This window comes from Mercenaria mercenaria, chromosome 8, assembly GCF_021730395.1.
Source record: "Mercenaria mercenaria strain notata chromosome 8, MADL_Memer_1, whole genome shotgun sequence".
Lineage (NCBI taxonomy): Eukaryota > Metazoa > Mollusca > Bivalvia > Venerida > Veneridae > Mercenaria > Mercenaria mercenaria.
The window spans coordinates 9,046,812-9,066,049 of record NC_069368.1 but is presented as its reverse complement, the minus strand read 5'-3'; the positions used below and the strand labels follow the sequence as shown (position 1 = coordinate 9,066,049).

The following is a 19,238-nucleotide window of genomic DNA, read 5'->3' as shown; positions in this document are numbered from 1 at the left end:
TGGTCACTGCCATAAAAAACTAGGTCAGTAGGTCAAATAATAAAAAAACCTTGTGACCTCTCTAGAGGCCATACTTTTCATGGGATCTGTATGAAAGTTGGTCTGAATGTTCATCTTGATGATATCTAGGTCAAGTTTGAAACTGGGTCAACTGCGGTCAAAAACTAGGTCAGTAGGTCTAAAATTTTTAAAATCTTTTGATCTCTCTAGAGGCCATATTTTTCAATGGATCTTCATGAAAATTGATCTGAGTGTTCACCTTGATGATATCTAGGTTAGTTTCGAAACTGGGTCACGTGCGGTCAAAAACTAGGCCAGTAGGTATAAAAATAGAAAAACCTTGTGACCTCTCTAGAGGCCGTATTTTTATATAAGTAAAAAAATAAGTGAGAATGTTCACCTTGATGATATCTATGTAAGTTCAAAACTGGGTCACATGAGCTCAAAAAGTAGGTCACTATGTCAAATAATAGAAAAAACGACGTCATACTCAAAACTGGGTCATGTGGGAAGAGGTGAGCGATTCAGGACCATCATGGTCCTCTTGTTGTTATTTCTTTTGTTGAGATTGTTCATCTTTAAGGAATGCCAAAAATGGTCATTTTTATATGCCTGAAGGGACGTATTATGTTATGACGCCGGTGTCTGTCTGTCCGTAAGCAATTTCCTGTTCGCTCTTTAATTCTTGAACCCCTTAAAGGAATTCGAAGAAACTTGACACAAATGTTCACCACATCAAGAGGACATGCAGAGGGCATGTTTGGATGGCTCACTTCAAGGTCAAGGTCACACTTAGGGGTCAAAGGTCAGACCTTTGGGCATATATTGCTCCGCATTGCAGTGCTCTTGTTTACATTTGCCAGGCTCTTCCTTGATAATAGGGTTGAATAATAAATGATATGTAATCTACAGCTATGGGATGTCTGTAAACCAGCTGCCTGCTAGTATTGTTTATTTGAATAAAAACACATTTTTGCCTAGAGAGTGTGTCAAATTATGTTGTTACTGGTAATTTACAATGAAAACCAGAAGTTGGAGCCTATTAGTTGTTGCATTGATATGGAAGAGTTTTTTTTCATGAAAGATTTTTTAAAAAATGAACCCTCTAAAAAGACTCAGCGAGGTTCCTATTGTAAAGGAGATTTTAGGTTGCTGATTTTAAGATGCAGCTTTGTAATCTTAAGTTTTTAGCTCACCTGAGCACGAAGTGCTCAAAGGTGAGCTTTAGTGATCACCCTGTGTCCGGCGTCCGTCGTCGTCCGTCGTCCGTCCGTCCGTCCGTCCGTCCGTCCGTCGTCAACAATTTGACTGTTAACACTCTAGAGGTCACATTTTTGACCCAATCTTAATGAAACTTGGTCAGAATGTTACCCTCAATAAAATCTTGGACGAGTTCGATATTGGGTCATCTGGGGTCAAAAACTAGGTCATCAGGTCAAATCAAAGGAAAAGCTTGTTAACACTCTAGAGGTCACATTTTTGGCCCAATCTTAATGAAACTTGGTCAGAATGTTACCCTCAATAAAATCTTGGACGAGTTCGATATTAAGTCATCTGGGGTCAAAAACTAGGTCATCAGGTCAAATCAAAGGAAAAGCTTGTTAACACTCTAGAGGTCACAATTTTGGCCCAATCTTAATGAAACTTGGTCAGGATGTTACCCTCAATAAAATCTTGGACGAGTTCGATATTGGGTCATCTGGGGTCAAAAACTAGGTCACCAGGTCAAATCAAAGAAAAAGCTTGTTAACACTCTAGAGGTCACATTTTTGGCCCAATCTTAATGAAACTTGGTCAGAATGTTACCCTTAATAAAATTGGACGAGTTCGATATTTGGTTATCTGGATCATAAACTAGGTCACCAGGTCAAATCAAAGGAAAAGCTTGTTAACACTGTTGAAGCCGCATTTATAACTGTATCTTCATGAAACTTGGTCAGATTGTTAATATTGATGATCTTAAGGTCCAGTTTGAATCTGGGTCATGTAGGATAAAAAACTAGGTCACCAAGCCAAATCAAATGAAAAGCTAGTTTACACTAGAGGCCACATTTATGACCATACCTTAATGAAACTTGGTCAAATCTTGATGATCTATAGCTCAAGTTCAAATCTGGGTTAGGTGGGTCAAAAACTAGGTCACTAGGTCATATCAAAGGAAAAGCTTGTTAACACTCTAGAGGCCACATTTATGACTATATCTTCATGAAACTTAGTCAGAATGTTAACTTGATGATCTTTAGGGCAATTTTGAATCTGGATCATGTCGGGTCAAAAACTAGGTCACCGGGTCAAATCAAAGGAAAAGCTAATTAACACTGTAGAGGCCACGTTTATGACCATATCTTAATGAAACTTGGTCAGAATGTTAATCTTGATAATCTTTAGGTCAAGTTTAAATCTGGGTCAGATGGAGTCAAAAACTAGGTCACTAGGTCATATCAAAGGAAAAGCTTGTTAACACTCTAGAGGCCACATTTTTGACTAATCTTCATGAAACTTAGTCAGAATGTTAACTTGATGGTCTTTAGTTCAAGTTCGAATCTGGGTCATGTCGGGTCAAAAACTAGGTCACGGGGGTCAATATAAAGGAATAGTTAGTTAACACTTTAGAGGCCACATTTATGACCATTATCTTAATGAAACTTGGTCAGAATGTTAATCTTGATGATCTATAGGTCAAGTTTAAATCTGGGTCAGGTGTGTTAAAAAACTAGGTCACTAGGTCAAATCAAAGGAAAAGCTTGTTAAGACTCTAGAGGCCAGATTTATGACTGTATCTTCATGAAACTTAATCAGAATGTTAATCTTGATGATCTTTAGGTCAAGTTCGAATCTGGGTCATGTGGGGGCAAAAACTAGGTCACCGGGTCAAATCAAAGGAAAAGCTAGTTAACACTTTAGAGGCTACATTTATGACCATATCTTAATGAAACTTGGTCAGAATGTTGATCTTGATGATCTTTAGGTCAATAGGTCAGGTGAGCGATACAGGGCCTTCATGGCCCTCTTGTTTTGTAATTTTTATCTTGACTTTTCGAAGAAAATATAGAGCTATTGCACTCGCCATAGCGTCGGCGTCGCTGTTGGTTAAAGTTTTTGATAAAGTCAAATATCTCTGTTACTATCAGAGCTATTGATTTGAAACTTAAAATAGTTATTTATTATCACAGTCTACACCAGGAGAAACAATCCCCATAACACTGATTTGAATTTTGACAGATTTATGCCTCTTTTTAACTAAGAATTTTTTGGTTAAAGTTTTTGATAAAGTCAAATATCCCTGTTACTATTGAAGCTTTTGACTTGAAACTTGAACATGTTAATAGTCATTAACTATCACAGTCTGCACCAGGAGAAGCAATCCCCATAACTCTGATTTGAATTTTGACTGATTTATGCCCCTTTTTAACTTAGAATTTTTTTGTTCAAGTTTTTGATAAAGTCAAATATCTCTGTTACTATCAAAGCTTTTGACTTGAAGATTAAAATAGTTATTTACCATCAGTTAAGCCTACACCAGGAGAAACAATCCCCATAACTCTGATTTAAATTTTGACAGATTTATGCCCCTTTTTAACTTAGAATTTTTTTGGTAAAAGTTTTATATAACATCCAATATCTCTGTTACTATCAAAGCTTTTGACATGAAACTTAAAAAAGTTATTTACTATCATAGACTACACCATTAAAGAAACAATCCCGATAACTCTGGTTAGAATTTTGACAGATTTATGCCCCTTTTACTGGCAAAGCTCTAATTCAGAGCCAAGCACTTAGAAAAGTCAGCTCTTTTTTTTTTATAGCAGTGAGATACTGGAAGTGAGTCTTATATGTGCAATGTTTATTGATTATAAACACTTTAAACCCTAAGCATGCTGGTGCTGGATACGATTTATTTTGCCTTAGCGACCAGTGTAGATCATGATCAGCCTGCACATCCATGCAGTCTGACCAAGATCTGCACTGTTCGCTATTGAGTCAGTATCTTTTTAGTAAGCACCCCTTTTAACAGTTAATGATATTGTCCAAATTGAAAGATGGACAAGTTCATTGTACTTTAGCAGGGTAAGGTAAAACATAGTCTGTATTTGGTACTGCGTAAGGGATTTACTTATACTTGATTTTGAAAATTAGAAAAAAAGCTTTTTTTTTTTTTTTTTTTTATCCGAAGCTTTCAGACTTGTAAATATAGCTGTAACACACTTTTAATGAATGAATTTAAACATGGCTCAGTTCTATTATGATGTCACTGAATACAAGAAATGAAGGAATAGGGGTGGTCTTCTAAAGCCCTTGAAGGATGAAACTTGGGTCAAATGATCACCTCATCAAGACAATGTGCAGATTACTCCTGTGTCAGCCATGTTGGCTCAGTCAAGGTCACAACTCAAGTTCAAAGGTTAGAGCCTTCCATTTTGTGTCCACTATGTTTTTTCTAAACCCTTTGAAGGATGGGTCAAGAAATGAAGGAATAGGGGTGGTCTCCTAAAGCCCTTGAAGGATGAAACTTGGGTCAAATGATCACCTCATCAAGACGATGTGCCGAACTCATGTGTCAGCCATGTCGGCTCAAGGTCAAGGTCACAACTCGAGGTCAAAGGTTTGAGCCTTCCATTTTGTGTCCGCTATGTTTCTCCTAAACCCCTTGAAGGATTTTCATGAAACTTGGGTCAAATGATCACCTCATAAGACGATGTGCAGAACTCATGAGTCAGCCATAACGACTCAAGTCAAGGTCACAACTCAAGGTCAAAGGTTTGAGCTCTGTATCTCCTAAAACCCATTAAGGATTTCATGAAACTTAGATCAGATCACCTCATCAAGACGATGTGCAGAACTCATGAGTCAGTCATGCTGGCTCAAGGTCAAGGTCACAACTCAAGGTTAAAAGTTTGAGCCTTCCATTTTGTGTCTGCTCTGTATCTCCTAAACCCCATTAAAGATTTTCATGAAACTTGGGTCAGAAGATCACCTCATCAAGACAATGTACAGAACTCATGAGTCAGCCATTCTGGCTCAAGGTCAAGGTCACAACTCAAGGTTAAAAGTTTGAGCCTTCCATTTTATGTCCACTTTGTATCTCCTAAACCCCTTGAATTTATTGATGTCGTCATACATCGATGGACTATAAAATGTTCTTAACAACGTCAATTCTTCAACCCAATACCATCAACCCTTTCACTATCCATAACAGTGGCGGTGTATATACATTGCTTTCAGACTGCCTTGTAATCTGTTGAAGATTATTATATTTCAATGTACATTCTGACCTTAAGGTTTAGAGACCAGTCGCATATTTCAGTTTTGCCACTGGTCAAATTCAGTTTTGTGGACAAACAATCAGTCAGGTACTAGAGTTTTTAGACTGGTTACTCAAACTTCTGCATTATAACCTTAGACAAAGCAGACCTAAGGCATTCCTGTAAAATAAACTATCATCTACAATTCTGCAGTGTTACATTTCTCTCGGTATCAGATTTTAGGCTTGTCGTATAATACCGTGTTCAGACTACGTTTTTAATCCTACATTAACTTGGGTTTATTTTTTAAACTCGTTTGCGTCCACACTATATGTGGTGTAAAACGTGAATTTTGTAAAGGTCAAGTGGTTTCTGTAATGTAGCATTAAAACTACTCGGAGGTGTTTTATACTACATTAAAAAGTAATGCTACATTATTTTACAAATGTGAACGCAAATGTGGGTTATAACTGGTTTACAATCCAAATCCACAGGTCTTACCTTTTGGAGGAAGAATACCATAAGTTTCTCTTTTATATCAAACAATTGATGCTGTGGCTGGCAAAAGTTATTGGACTGTTGTTGAAACAAAAACATTAAATTGCGATATGGAGTCATGCTGACGCTCAAAATGGACAATAGATGAAATGAACAGAAATTCTGAGATGAACACAGAAGTTTAAATATTGATGACCCCTTCTTGTTTCTGTTAGCTTCAATTCTTTGTAACCTTTTTTGCTTATCGCAAGATATTTGTTAACTTCCAACATTGCATGTATATATTTAAACCACATTTCTTTGCCTAGTGTGGACGCAAACTAGATTATATTTTGATGGGTTTTGAATGTCAAATACCAATTATAGCCAATTAGTGCCTAATAAAAATAAAACCGTTCTGCTAGTGTGAACACGGTATAATTGTCATTTTGATTATCATGGCAGACAGAAAAAGAAGCCATAAATGGGGAAATTAAAGCTAATTTCAGAAGTATTTATGTCGCACTAATCTAGAAGAAGACAATCCTCCATTGGATCTTGATCAAACAGGAGGAGCTCTTTGGTGAAATAGCAGTTACAGTATTCTTATGTAGAGGTTCCATGTTTTTAGCAGACTAGACTACAATGTATTCAAAGAATAGGTTAAGAGCCATTGTACTTAATTGCCCATTAGTTGGCATTGGTCAGTCTGCGTTGGCGCATGTATTTGGTTAAAGGTTTTGTATGTAAGCCTATTAATTGGAATTGATTGAAACTAAACTGTAAATAACTGACATGCACTGAACAGGTTCCATAACTCTGTCTTGCATTTTTACAAAATTATGCCTCTTTTAAGACTTTAGTGTTCATTCAGTTAGCTTTCTTTATTGACAATTTCATTGAATAGATGAGTGTTCCTGTCAATATGTCTTATTTGTATTTCTTGCTGTGCACATTTCCATGAAACTTGTGTCACACCTTGAAATTTGCAACAACAAAAATTGTTACCTAAAGACCAGTTATAACCAGTAGAAATCTTTACAGACATAATTAAAGGTGGTCAGTCTCCTAAAAGCAAGATTTAAAGGACAGTTTTCATTTTCTGTATATTCTGTCAGAGATTTATTTAAGGAACGAAAAGGGCTATTTAATAGCACAATTTAGACCAGTATTACAAAACAGATATTTTTCTTAACTTTAATTTTGCAGTGTTACCTCCTTTAATACGAAAGTTTAAAAACCTGATTGATAATTAACTTCTTTTAAAATTCTGGATTCATTAATTTCTAATCCATCTTGGTTGCATAACTTACAGAAAGGGAAAAGGGAGGTAACAATAATCTTACAAACATTTCTAATGAACTTAAGCTAAACACACATGAAATTGTTGATGCTAATCTTCCAAAACATAATACTATTATTCTAATATTTGTATCATTTCTATGCCAAACATGTTTTTCGAATTTAAACTAATGCTTAAAAATCCTATTGTTTGTTGCACAACTACATGATTGTAGGATAAAAAATTTACATAAATTGAATTTCTAAAATTACCTCCTGTGAAAAGCTAACATTCAGCGATCAGAGTAAATATCATCAGATTGACTACCTTTAAGTACTATTGATGTTGTTGACATTTGTAATAATGACCTCAGATTTAGTTTACATGAAGGAGAAGGTATCATACAAGAGCTGATAATTTTTTTAATCATGACTTGTTCACACTGCCTCTCCATGTAAATCTGTGGCCTGCAAAATATGTTATCAATTCTTTACAAGGATATTTGCCATATGGTCAATAATTTTCTGAAAATTCTGTTTTATATTGTGTTTATTTCCTGTAAGAAAATGATCTCTGAGTGTTTGGAGTACAATTACAATCAATGTGTTTTTATGAGAAGCAAAATGTTAGTAGAGAGAAGCAATCTTAATGTGGAAGCTCTTAAATGTCAGGAACTGATTGAGATGCCATTAAGGTTTCGATGGAGGCCTTGAGAAACAAAAATCAAACAACACCAAATCATAGAAAGAAAGAGTTGTTTGACATGAAAATTGAACAGCATGTAAAACATGTATATTACTTTACGAAACAAGTGTCAGTATACTGATATAAACATTTAATTCCGGAAAAGGGCTGCCTAAAGGGGCTCCACTTCTGGGCAGTTAAACGCCTTTAAAAACTCACCATTTTCAAAGAACTGTTACACATGTTTGTTTTGATGCATTTGCAATAGCGTGCGAGTAGTGAAATTTCACGTAACAAGGTGGAACATAGTTTTCAGCAATTGTTTATCTTTATTTCTTTACAAATGGCATTCATTTTCAAAGGGAGACAAATTTTTCTCAAAGATTACTTAAAGTAATTGGAAAAAGTTGTTTCCCTTTGCAAATGAATGCCATTTGTACTTAAAATAATCGGGAACAGTTGTCTCCCTTCGAAAATGAATGCTTTTTGTAAAGAAATAAAGATAAACAATTGCTGAAAACTGTGTTCCACCTTGTTATGCGAAATTTCACCACTCGCACGCTATTGCAAATGCATCAAAACGAACATGTGTAACTGTTCTTTGAAAATGGTGAGTTTTTAAAGGCGTTTAACTGTCCGGAAATGGATCCCCTTTAGGCAGCCCTTTTCCGGAATTCAATGTTTATATCAGTATACTGACACTTGTTTCGTAAAGTAATATACATATTTTACATGCTGTTCAATTTTCATGTCAAAGAACTCTTTCTTTCTATGATTTGGTGTTGTTTCATTTTTGTTTCTCAAGGCCTCCATCGAAACCTTAACTTAAAATGTCATTACAGAACAAAACATTGTTCTGAAAGATATTGTTCCTGGGAAATTATTGTCATTCAGAAGAATGAGATCAAAATGCTGGTTGTCTGTCACAGTACCATGCAGTCACAGAATGCTGAGGATGACCTGACTTGGCCTAATCCATTGTGAAATACAGTTGTAACTCCATTGGATCAAACGTTTTGTGCATGAGTTTTCGCGACGGGACCTGAAAATGTCTCCGAGATAGCCGGCGAGTTTGAGACACTGAGTTTCAACTGTATTTGTTAGGTTATCGATCACCTCTGAAGTCTGACCATCTGTTTTTCATGCTGCCTTGACCATTTTTTTGTTTGTATAAAAAGGAAAACAATAACCATAGATGATCATTTTCTATAATTATTATACAGACTTTTGCCCCTTTTTTGTTATATGGTACTTTTATTGACATATTAAACTTAATTGAAATTGAATTCTTTATTTTTGTTAATTTTAGCTGGCCATTTTGGCCTTTTCATACACGAGATGAGATTCTCCCAAACATATCTCTTTTAAAGAAAAATTTGGATGATTATCAAGCAATTTATTTTAAATGGCCTAATATTTATTTCATTTAGGCTGCTGTTTTTCTAAAGCAAATTGGAGCTACTGTGTGTCAAGAATGAACACCACTTGGAAAACTTGAATGTACTTGTTGTAAAAAAGGTTTAATTGCTCTGATGATCTAAATTTACTTAGACTTCTGTCTAAGGCCATTATTAAAAGCTAGACCTCTTAAGAAATTTCTTACAAATATTTCTTAAGAGGATGGGGGACATTTTTGGCAGATAATTTGATAGTATGGCATAATCACATGATAACATAAAAAAATGATGACCTAAATTAAAAACTAACTACAGTAGAGTTTTGTCAATTAAAAAAAAAAAGATAATTAAACAGTTTAAGCAATTTGATATTGAGATGCAAATATTTCCTATAAACAAACTTATTCTTGGTTATAGATAGAGTTTATGAAGTGAATTCTTTGTGTAAAAGAAACCAATAGGGAGTGACCGACCAAGGTTTCTTTTTCTTGAAGAATTCTCTTCATGGACTCTATCTGACGTAGTGTGAAATCTACGTTTGACCAATTAGATTTGCAAAGTCAGTTGTGTCGGATTTTCCGCCTACCTTTGACTAACAAAAATATACAATGAAGGGGCGGTCATTGGTATACATGCGCATTCAGTCGACGCTCTTCAGTGTGTAGAGCTGTTCTTCGAAAATTATTGCTACAGTCACATTGGTCTTAAGGAATAAGAAACCATATTTTTTCAAAATAACTCGCTCTGATTGGTCAAAAAAGTAGGTTGCACACTATGAAAAGTATTCTGAATTTTTTTCATGAAAAGAAAAGCTTGTGGTGGTAAGAGAAAGTTGTATAGGACACAGGTTTTACTTTAGTTAGTGGTAAGTGGTTGCTTAAAACAGGTGGCTGCTAAGACAGGTTCAACAGTATTTAGGCGTAAAAAAAAATGTTTGTTTCCGGTATCCCGACTTACCCTAAGATTTTGGCCCGACCCTAAATGCTTTTATGACCTTGGAGAATTTCTTTTTAAACTTTTTAACAAAAAGTTGCAAAACTGCACTTTTTATGCTAAAAACATGGTCAGTGATGTTAGAAATCAACTTACTGATGCTCTAAATGCATAACCCCCTTATTTGTATTCATTTTTTGACACAAAAATAATTTCCGAAAAGTCTCAATAAGAATAAATTCAAAAAAAAAAATTCCAGACCTACCTACCCTAATTTTTCTTAGCATGTTACCGGAAACAAAGAATTTTTTTTTAGGCCTTAACAAAATGTTATTCTGTCATATTGTGCAACCTTCAGATATGAAGAATAAACAAGAGAAGTGTTTTTTTAAGGCTGCTGAATTATTTTCTTGGAATAAATATTTATAAGGCATTTTAATGTGTACAATTATATTTAAACATTTAATCTTCTAATGATAATAATTTGATCATCATGGAATTAATCTCATTTCAGAAGAAGACATATGATTACCTCACTGTGCTCTACATAGAGAGACGGCATCAAATCTCTGCAGCATGATTATAAGACAAATGTGTGGAGAAGTCTGCTGATAAAAAACGAACACCACAAGTTAGCTGCATGCAAAGGTATATACACTGCAGGCAATAACAGATTTAGTCTCACTGTGGGTAAATTGTCCTGGTGTGACATTTTGTCAAAATTGACTAAAACTCAAGTTTTACAGATATATATAGGGAATAAAACATTATTTCTTTATAGATTTTAAATTTATTTTTGGGAGAAAGGAGGTAATATTTGAAATTATTTCAGTTTAGAAGACAAAAAAATAAGGAAAAATATTGCAGGTGACTGATTTTCGTGTACTTTGTAGGAGAAAATAAAGTGGGTAACTTTTGCATGGATTTAAGATAAAAAGAGTACCAGGAGGTAATGTTTATTATAGAAAAATAATGGTAAAATTTACTTATTTATTTCGTGACAAAAAACTGGTAAATATTAATTTACTGATTTGTAAGAACATAAAAACAGATAATTGTTAAATCGGTTATTTGTGAGAAGAAAAAAAAAACGGGTAAATATTTAAGAAGAAAAATACAGGTAAATATCGTGCTAATTATATCGAGGTAATGATAAAGAATACCATTAAAATATAAAGAGAAAAGTCGGGACCTACCAAAACACATCGTGCTAACCGGAGTATCGAGCTAACCGATACCGAGGTAATGATATTCAACTGTGTTATGTTCAAAGATTTCACAATGAAATAAGATAACTGAAAGAGTATGTTCAGTTTATATAATGAAAATTAATGGAGTGAAGAAAACTTGGGACAGTAATTTGAAATTACTATTTATGCATGAAAACTAGAGCAGTTATCTAAAACATGCAACAGGGTAATAAAACTGTTGCAGCCTGACACATATATTAATTAGAAATGCTGGTAAACAATTATACCAGTTTTACTCTAATAAACAAGTGTTGACATTATATGGTAAAATGCTAGTGTTAAAAAGTTGTATTACAGTAAAATAACTTTTGCAAAAGGATAAGTTATTTGTGGTTTTGAGCGATTTAAACGCAGAAAATACATGGAAAACAGCCACAGACCTCATCCAGGGTACTATAGTCATTGATGCTTAAGGGAGCAGTGATTTTCTTTTCAGATTTTACGGCCTTCTTAGGGTGGAATATACATATCACAGAATCATATTGATGCTTCCACCATTTTGTTTGGCCATTAAGAATTTTTCATTTTTTTCCATAACGGCATTTTGAAATAATTTGACAGAAACTTCCTGTTCACAATAACATAATATCACTTGTTTTGCTCAGGCCCTAGATCCCTAGCACAGGTGTAGATCAGAGGTTTACAGGTGGTTCATTCATAACTCTGTCAGCAATCAGGATTTTAAATTAGTGGAATTTTGCGATATAACATCCTCGCTTCAAGCAAAAAAATTGGACATGGTCTGACAGTGCGCAATGCCAGTCTGGTCCATAGCTGGGAAAGGTCTCAAGGTTTTTGCAAAAGGTTACCAGTCTAGGTGTCAGTTTCATATGGTCTGTCTCTCATTATAGAAGCTCTTGTAATCAGTGCAGGTCTGATGTAACATGGCCACTTGTTGCGCTCTAGAGATGGCCTTGTTCCAATGTCCATGTCATAACTTTTGGGATGTACGTTTATAAGATCCATTCCATATTTTGTTCATAAATGACTTAACTGTTTTGATATCTTGGCCATGACTTCGTGTTTTGCTAAAGACCCAAGTACTTAGCATCAGGGTCACACTTGGTGGTCAAAAATTATGTTATAAAAGATAATCATAAAGCCTACAAATTCAAGTGCAGGTTAAACTATCAGGTCAGAAATGTAAAAATGCATTAATTTTATATTTTCTGATAGTTTATTGGTCATTGGCCTTTGAGATACAAGCCTTATTCTTGCCTGGAGTACAGTTTTGTTGGTCAGAATGTTAAAGTGATAGTGGTGACTGTTTTATGGAAACCACATTGTACTTGCAAAATAATTGCTTTCACACACCATTTGTAGATATATCTTGCATGGAAGTGTGCCAGTTTGGGTTTATGTGTGTTCATTATTTGATATATTTCAGTTTGCTGCTAATACATAAAGTATGGAAGGTACGAAAGATTTGCCGGACATTGACCCAGGGGCCGAGCAGGGAGAAGCTGGTCCCAATGTTCACATGCTCCTTAAAATTGTAATTCTTGGAGTAATTGGCTTTGTCAGTATCATCGGAAATGGAATCGCTTTGGGCACGTTGATCATCTACAACAAGCAGTTGCGTGTAACGATCTACATTGTTATTGGAGGATTGGCGCTCGCAGATATTGTCGTGGCAGTGATGAATGTTCCAAACCAGATTATGTATCAGGTATGCCAATGGGAAGGAAATTTTATATCAGTATTTTTACCATAATCAACAATTAAGTATGATTACGTGGGTTTTGATTGGATGAAATGCAATATTCTCTGAACATAATAGCCATTTCATGCAGAATTTCATTTTTACTAAGTTATGAAATTGCAAATGCAACTTTAGCAAATATTCTTTAAAGCAGAATGCATAAAGATATGCATCAAAATATTAGAATTTAAAAAAGGCATGCATACAGGTATACATGTATCAATTTTTATTGTTGTATAAGGTTTTGCCAAACAAAAAATATATTCAAAATAGATGAACAGTTTTTTTATTATTTTAATGTCACGCTAATGCAGTTAGGTCATTAGATGACTTTTTTATCTTTAATGATGGAGGAAGAACCCTAGTTTTTTCTCCAGACCTTGTTTCAGTCACAGATGGGCACCTGGATATCTCTTTAGACTAATACAATCCAGCCTGGATACTTCCTGTGCAGAGCTTGAACCCAGAGAGGTGATGTAAAGTGATTTGATCTCAATGACCTTAACCACTCATCCACAAAGATCCCAGATCGATATACAAATAGAGATATATGAAAAGTTTTACCAAAATGAATTTTAAAAAGATAAAAGAAGCAGTTAAAATCAGAATGCTAAGAAAATGCTCCCTTCATAAGATTAAAAAATCAGGACAAAATTTGCTTCTTTTAAGTACATGTAGTATATAATATAATTTTACAGTTCTAAATGAATACAAGTTGCTCTTGAACCGACAAGATTTCTTGTGAAAAAAGGAATAACATACAAAAAAGTGATACTCTGATTCTACTGTGATTCAGTTACAATATTTACATTTAAATGGATTTTCTGTAACTAGTTGAGTTATTGATAGGATTTAGATGGTTAATGATTCCATATACCATGCTTTAATGTCACATTCTAAAACAATATTGGTGTAATGTTACAACGAGTTATACAGCAGATCTCTATTTTATGTTTTTTGTGTGTCAAATTGTTGTTTTGGGTTAAAAAAGTGCTTGTCTGAGAAAATTTGTTAAGTTTGAAATATGTACATGAAAGAATTCATTTGTCAACATTTCTTTCAGGCTGAGAAGGGTGAATTGAAATCAGAGACATGGTGCAAGTTTTATGGCGTTCTCTACAATTCCTGCCAATATATTGCAGCATTTCACTTAGTGGTCTTAGGAGTTCTCAGGGGGATTTTGTTGACTGACAGGGCTCATCATGGGCCTACCGCTATTCATGCCCTAATCACTTGCGCCATCTTGTGGGTGGCGTCATTACTCGCTAATATTCCGATGATTTCATCATCCATTCATGATCCATATACCAAACGTTGTGTTGTTAAATTCAGTAATAAAGACAAAGACACAGTCTCATTACAGAACGAAGATTCGAGCGCTGAGGAGCGTTATCTCATTTTATCTGCAGCATTCTCATATTTTATGCCTTTAGTTCTTATTTTTATTATATACATGTTCACTGGTTATATGAGCAAGAGATTTTTTGAAGACAGTTATTCTCGGCGGGAAAGACGCATGTCAAAAATGATTTCTAGTTTAATCGTGACTTTTGCTTTGTGTCGTCTGCCATCAGAGACAATCACACTACTCTGGTTTTACCAGATGAAAAATACAGATATGGTTCAAGTATTATACAACGATACAGACAAATACAAAGTATGGATAAATGTGCGAGAATATCTTCAAATACTCTCGATGTTTGACATGGCAATACGCCCAATAATCTACGCTACAATGTCACGAGAATTTGGACTTGTGTATGATAAAGTAATAAACTGTACATACTGTAAAGATGATGAAGAAGAGGAATTGCCACCACGATTACGTCGCCGTGGTAACGAGATTGAGGAAGTTTTACATACACCTCTACGACAGAATCCTGAACTTGAAGTACAGGATTGTCCAGACAACGAACCAGAAGAAATTTTCTGACGAATTTAGTTTTCTTTGTTTTTAGCTTGACTATTCGAAGAATAGTCTAGCTATTCTACTGAAGCTGGCGACGGCGTCGGCATCACACCTTGCTTAAAGTTTTGCATACAAGTACATACAGCTATCATTTAAAGGCATATAGCTTTGAAACTTAGTATTTCTTTTTCTAGGTCAATTACCAACCTCACTGGGTCAAGTTACATAACTCTAACATGTATTTGGAGCAAATTATGCCCCCTCTTGGACTAAGAAAATACTGGTTAAAGTCTTACATGCAAGTTACTATCTCCAAAACTAATGCAGATACTGAATTGAAACTTCACATGTGTCTTCAGGGTTATAAAACTAGTTGATAGCATCAAGTCCCATAACTCTGACCTGCATTTTGGCCAAATTATGCACCCTTTTGGACTAAGAAAATCCTGGTTAAAGTTTTGTGTGCAAGTACATACAGCTATTACTTAAAGGCATATATATTTGAAACTTATTTTTTATTTTTCCAGATCAATTGCCAACCTCACTGGATCAAGTCCCTTAACTCTGACATGTATTTTGGGCAAATTATGCCCCCTTTTTGGACTTAGAAGATCCTGGTTAAAGTTTTACATGCAAGTTACTATCTCCAAAACTATTGCAGATATTGAATTAAAACTTCACGTGTCTTCAGGGTTATAAAACTAGCTGATAGCATCAAGTCCCATAACTCTGACCTGCATTTTGGCCAAATTATGCCCCCTTTTGGACTTAGAAAATCCTGGTTAAAGTTTTGCGTGCAAGTACATACAGCTATTACCTACTTAAAGGCATATATATTTGAAACTTATTTTTTATTTTTCTAGTTCAATTACCAACCTCACTGGGTCAAGTCCCATAACTCTGACATGTATTTTGGGCAAATTATGCCCCCTTTTAGGCTTAGAAAATTCTGGTTAAAGTTTTGCATGCAAGTTAGTATCCAGGGGTCACGCTGTCGATCGCCACTTGCGCCATTTGTGACAAAAAAATTAAATGTGGCTCCAAAATTTTCTAATTGGCGAAAATGGCCCGAAGCTATGTCTGTATGCAAAACTAGTAGCTACGAATATTGCCAGTTTTACAAACCAAAAGGTGTGAAAAATCGATAATCTGTGTAGACAAACAACATCTGTTATTGAAAGGGAGGGAACCAATTTGCAAAATTTTTATTTGATCAGGCAGTTAATTGGTGATAATTAGATTATTGAATAACAAACTTCTTAATTATAATCATCATTTTGTGCACTTGGTACGATTTAATGAGCAATCGGCCGTTAAGACGATCTACTGCAGTATAGCAAATTTTCTATGATTGCCGAGGGTTAGTTTGGACAAAAACAAATTAAAAATGCTTTAGATAAGCAGAAATTATAAGTATTGAATAGCTATGATGATAGAAAAGCAATAAAACATAGGTATTATATCGTTTTCCGTATTTGTCACGCGATTGTGATTTTCGGATATTTCTGTCATTTCTGACGAGATTTTTAGCTCGACTATTCAAAGAATAGTCTAGCTATTCTACTCACCCAGGCGTCGGCGTCGGCGTCACACCTTGGTTAAGTTTTTGCATGCAAGTACATACAGCCATCAATTAAAGGCATATAGCTTTGAAACTTATTTTTCTTTTTCTAGGTCAATTACCAACCTCTCTGGGTCAAGTCCCATAACTCTGATATGTATTTTGAGCAAATTATGCCCCCTTTTGGACTTAGAAAATCCTGGTTAAAGTTTTACATGCAAGTTACTATCTCCAAAACTGATGCAGATATTGATTTGAAACTTCACATGTGTCTTCGGGGTTATAAAACTAGTTGATAGCAGCAAGTCCCATAACTCTGACTTTCATTTTTGGCCAAATTATGCCCCTTTTGGACTACTGGTTAAGTTTTGCATGCAGTTGCAATTAAGCATATAGCTTGAACTATTTTAAAAGCAAGCATATAGATTTGAAACTTACTTTTTCTTTTTCTAGATCAATTACCAACCTCACTGGGTCAAGTCCCATAACTCTGACATGTTTTTGAGCAAATTATGCCCCCTTTTAGACTTAGAAAATTTTGGTTAAAGTTTTACATGCAAGTTATTATCTCCAAAACTAATGCAGATATTATTTCGAAACTTCACATGTGTCTTCGGGGTTATAAAACTAGTTGAAAGCAGCAAGTCCCATAACTCTGACTTCATTTTGGCCAATTATGCCCCTTTTGGACTTAGCAAATTCTGGTTAAAGTTTTGCGTGCAAGTACATACAGCTATTTCTAAAAGGCATATAGATTTGAAACTTATATTTTCTTTTTCTAGATCAATTACTAACCTTACTGGATCAAGTCCCATAACTCTGGCATGTATTTTGGGCAAATTATGCCCCCTTTTGGACTTTGAAAATTCTGGTTAAAGTTTTACATGCAAGTTTCTATCTCCAAAACTAATGCAGATATTGAATTGAAACGTCACATGTGCCTTTGAGGTTATAAAACTAGTTAAGAGCAGCAAGTCCCATAACTGATATGCATTTTGGTCAAATTATTCCCCCTTTTGAACTTAAAACTCTTTTGATATTTAACCTTTTTGGGTAATATTTTCCTGCTTCTTGGACAATATTTCGAATAGTCGAGCTTGGCTGTCTTACGGACAGCTCTTGTTTAGTGCAATCTTAATAAAAAGCCAATATAAAGTCTACATTTAAGAAAAATATGACAACTGTTGCAAAAGGAGCTCTTATTTTGAAGTATTTTTCGAGAATAAAACATGTGAATATGTGATAACTACATTAATTTCTTGAGTGGTTTGAGTACTTTGGTACATATAATGTAGTCCTACAAGAACGTCAATGCTATGCGCTTCGCCGTTGTTGGCTTCATAATTTTATCTTCGGAAAAAGCAGTGGCTCAGAGAAAAAAATTCCCAGTGTGACCCCTGGTATCTGCAGAACAAATGCAGATATTAAGTTGAAACTTCACATGTGCCTTTAGGGTTATAAAACTAGTTGATTGCATCAAGTCCCATAAATCTGACATGCATTTTGGTCAAATTATGTCCCATTTTGGGTAATATTTTCCTGCTTCTGGGACAATATTTCGAATAGTCGAGACAGCTCTTGTTGTTCATTGAGTTATCATTATATATATTTTTGATGGATTGAATATTCTGCTTTCGTACAGATAAGTCATTGACTAAACTGGAGCTTTAAGATTCAATAGATTTATTATTTGCTTTGTTAAACTTTTAATATTGCAGTATTACTGTGTGAAAGAAATAATAGACTCAATTAAATGGGAGAGCATTTAGTGTATTGGGAAATGTTTTTGCCTGCAAATTATTGAAATATGACAATGCAATATGGCTAAAATGAGATGTGCCATGGGAAAACCAACATAGTGGGTTTGCGACCAGCATGGATCCAGACCAGCCTGCGCATCCGCGCAGTCTGGTCAGGATCCATGCTGTTCGCTTTCAAAGCCTATAACAATTAGAGAAACAGTTAGCGAACAGCATGGATCCTGACCAGACTGCGCAGATGCACAGGCTGGTCTGGCTCCTTGCTGGTCGCAAACCCACTATGTTGGTTTTCCCATGGCGCGGCTCAAATATGCATTTGAGTTGTGTAGTTGATGTCAGATTTGACTCTGCATGCAAACATGTATGACAAACTTATGTTTATATTTAATGCATTTCTATCTGACAAAGCTAAATGTTTAGTTACTCTGGTCTGAATACTAGTCAGTTTGCTTAAGTCTGGATGTAGGGGAATGGCGTTTTTTGTCCTGAAATAGCAAAGAGATATAATGTGCTAACTTTTTATGAACAGCTGGACAACAGTTTTCACAGAATTGGCGTGAATTATGTTCCTTAAATAAGACTTTTTCCTTGATTTATTACTGACGTCAGAAGTTTTATTTTGTCTGGATTTTGTTTAAATAGCTCTTAGTTCTTCAAGCATGGAATATTTTGTAATTATAGGAATGGTACGAGTTATCAGTCCTAACTGAATGAAAAAGTTAATTTGCTTTGTTGTTATTTGAGTTTGGTAGCAAAATACATTAGACCTGAGAAATTAAGCATTTACTTTCTAGGCATGTAGGAATTGTATAATAATAATTGTTGTACAAATTACACGGGCATTAATGAAATTCCAAAGGATTTCATAGTCTGTATAGGTTTGTGAACTTCTCACAATATTATGCCAAACATTGAGATTTGAAGAATTTGTCTCTTTGTTTTTTTTTTGTTGTAGTTTGTAGTAAAAGTTCTTCAGAGTTTATTTTTAAAAGGTCATTCCATCAGATTTATGGTAAAAATGTTCAAAGTACCATCTTCTG

At 34.9% G+C, this 19,238-nt stretch overlaps 1 protein-coding gene across 2 annotated transcripts in view; it reads left to right on the top strand.

Moving 5' to 3' along the window:
- LOC123523088 (neuropeptide Y receptor type 6-like) overlaps window positions 1-15,482 on the top strand; it is a 34,187-nt gene extending 18,705 nt beyond the window's left edge. For both annotated transcript variants that reach the window (XM_045300716.2, XM_045300715.2), the window contains exons 2-4: window positions 10,531-10,664; window positions 12,654-12,935; window positions 14,032-15,482. In XM_045300716.2, the coding sequence (XP_045156651.1) occupies window positions 12,675-12,935; window positions 14,032-14,901 (1,131 nt within the window). In that variant the 5' untranslated portion in view covers window positions 10,531-10,664; window positions 12,654-12,674 and the 3' untranslated portion in view covers window positions 14,902-15,482. The remainder of the gene's footprint in view (window positions 1-10,530; window positions 10,665-12,653; window positions 12,936-14,031) is intronic.
- The last annotated feature ends 3,756 nt before the right edge of the window (window positions 15,483-19,238 follow it).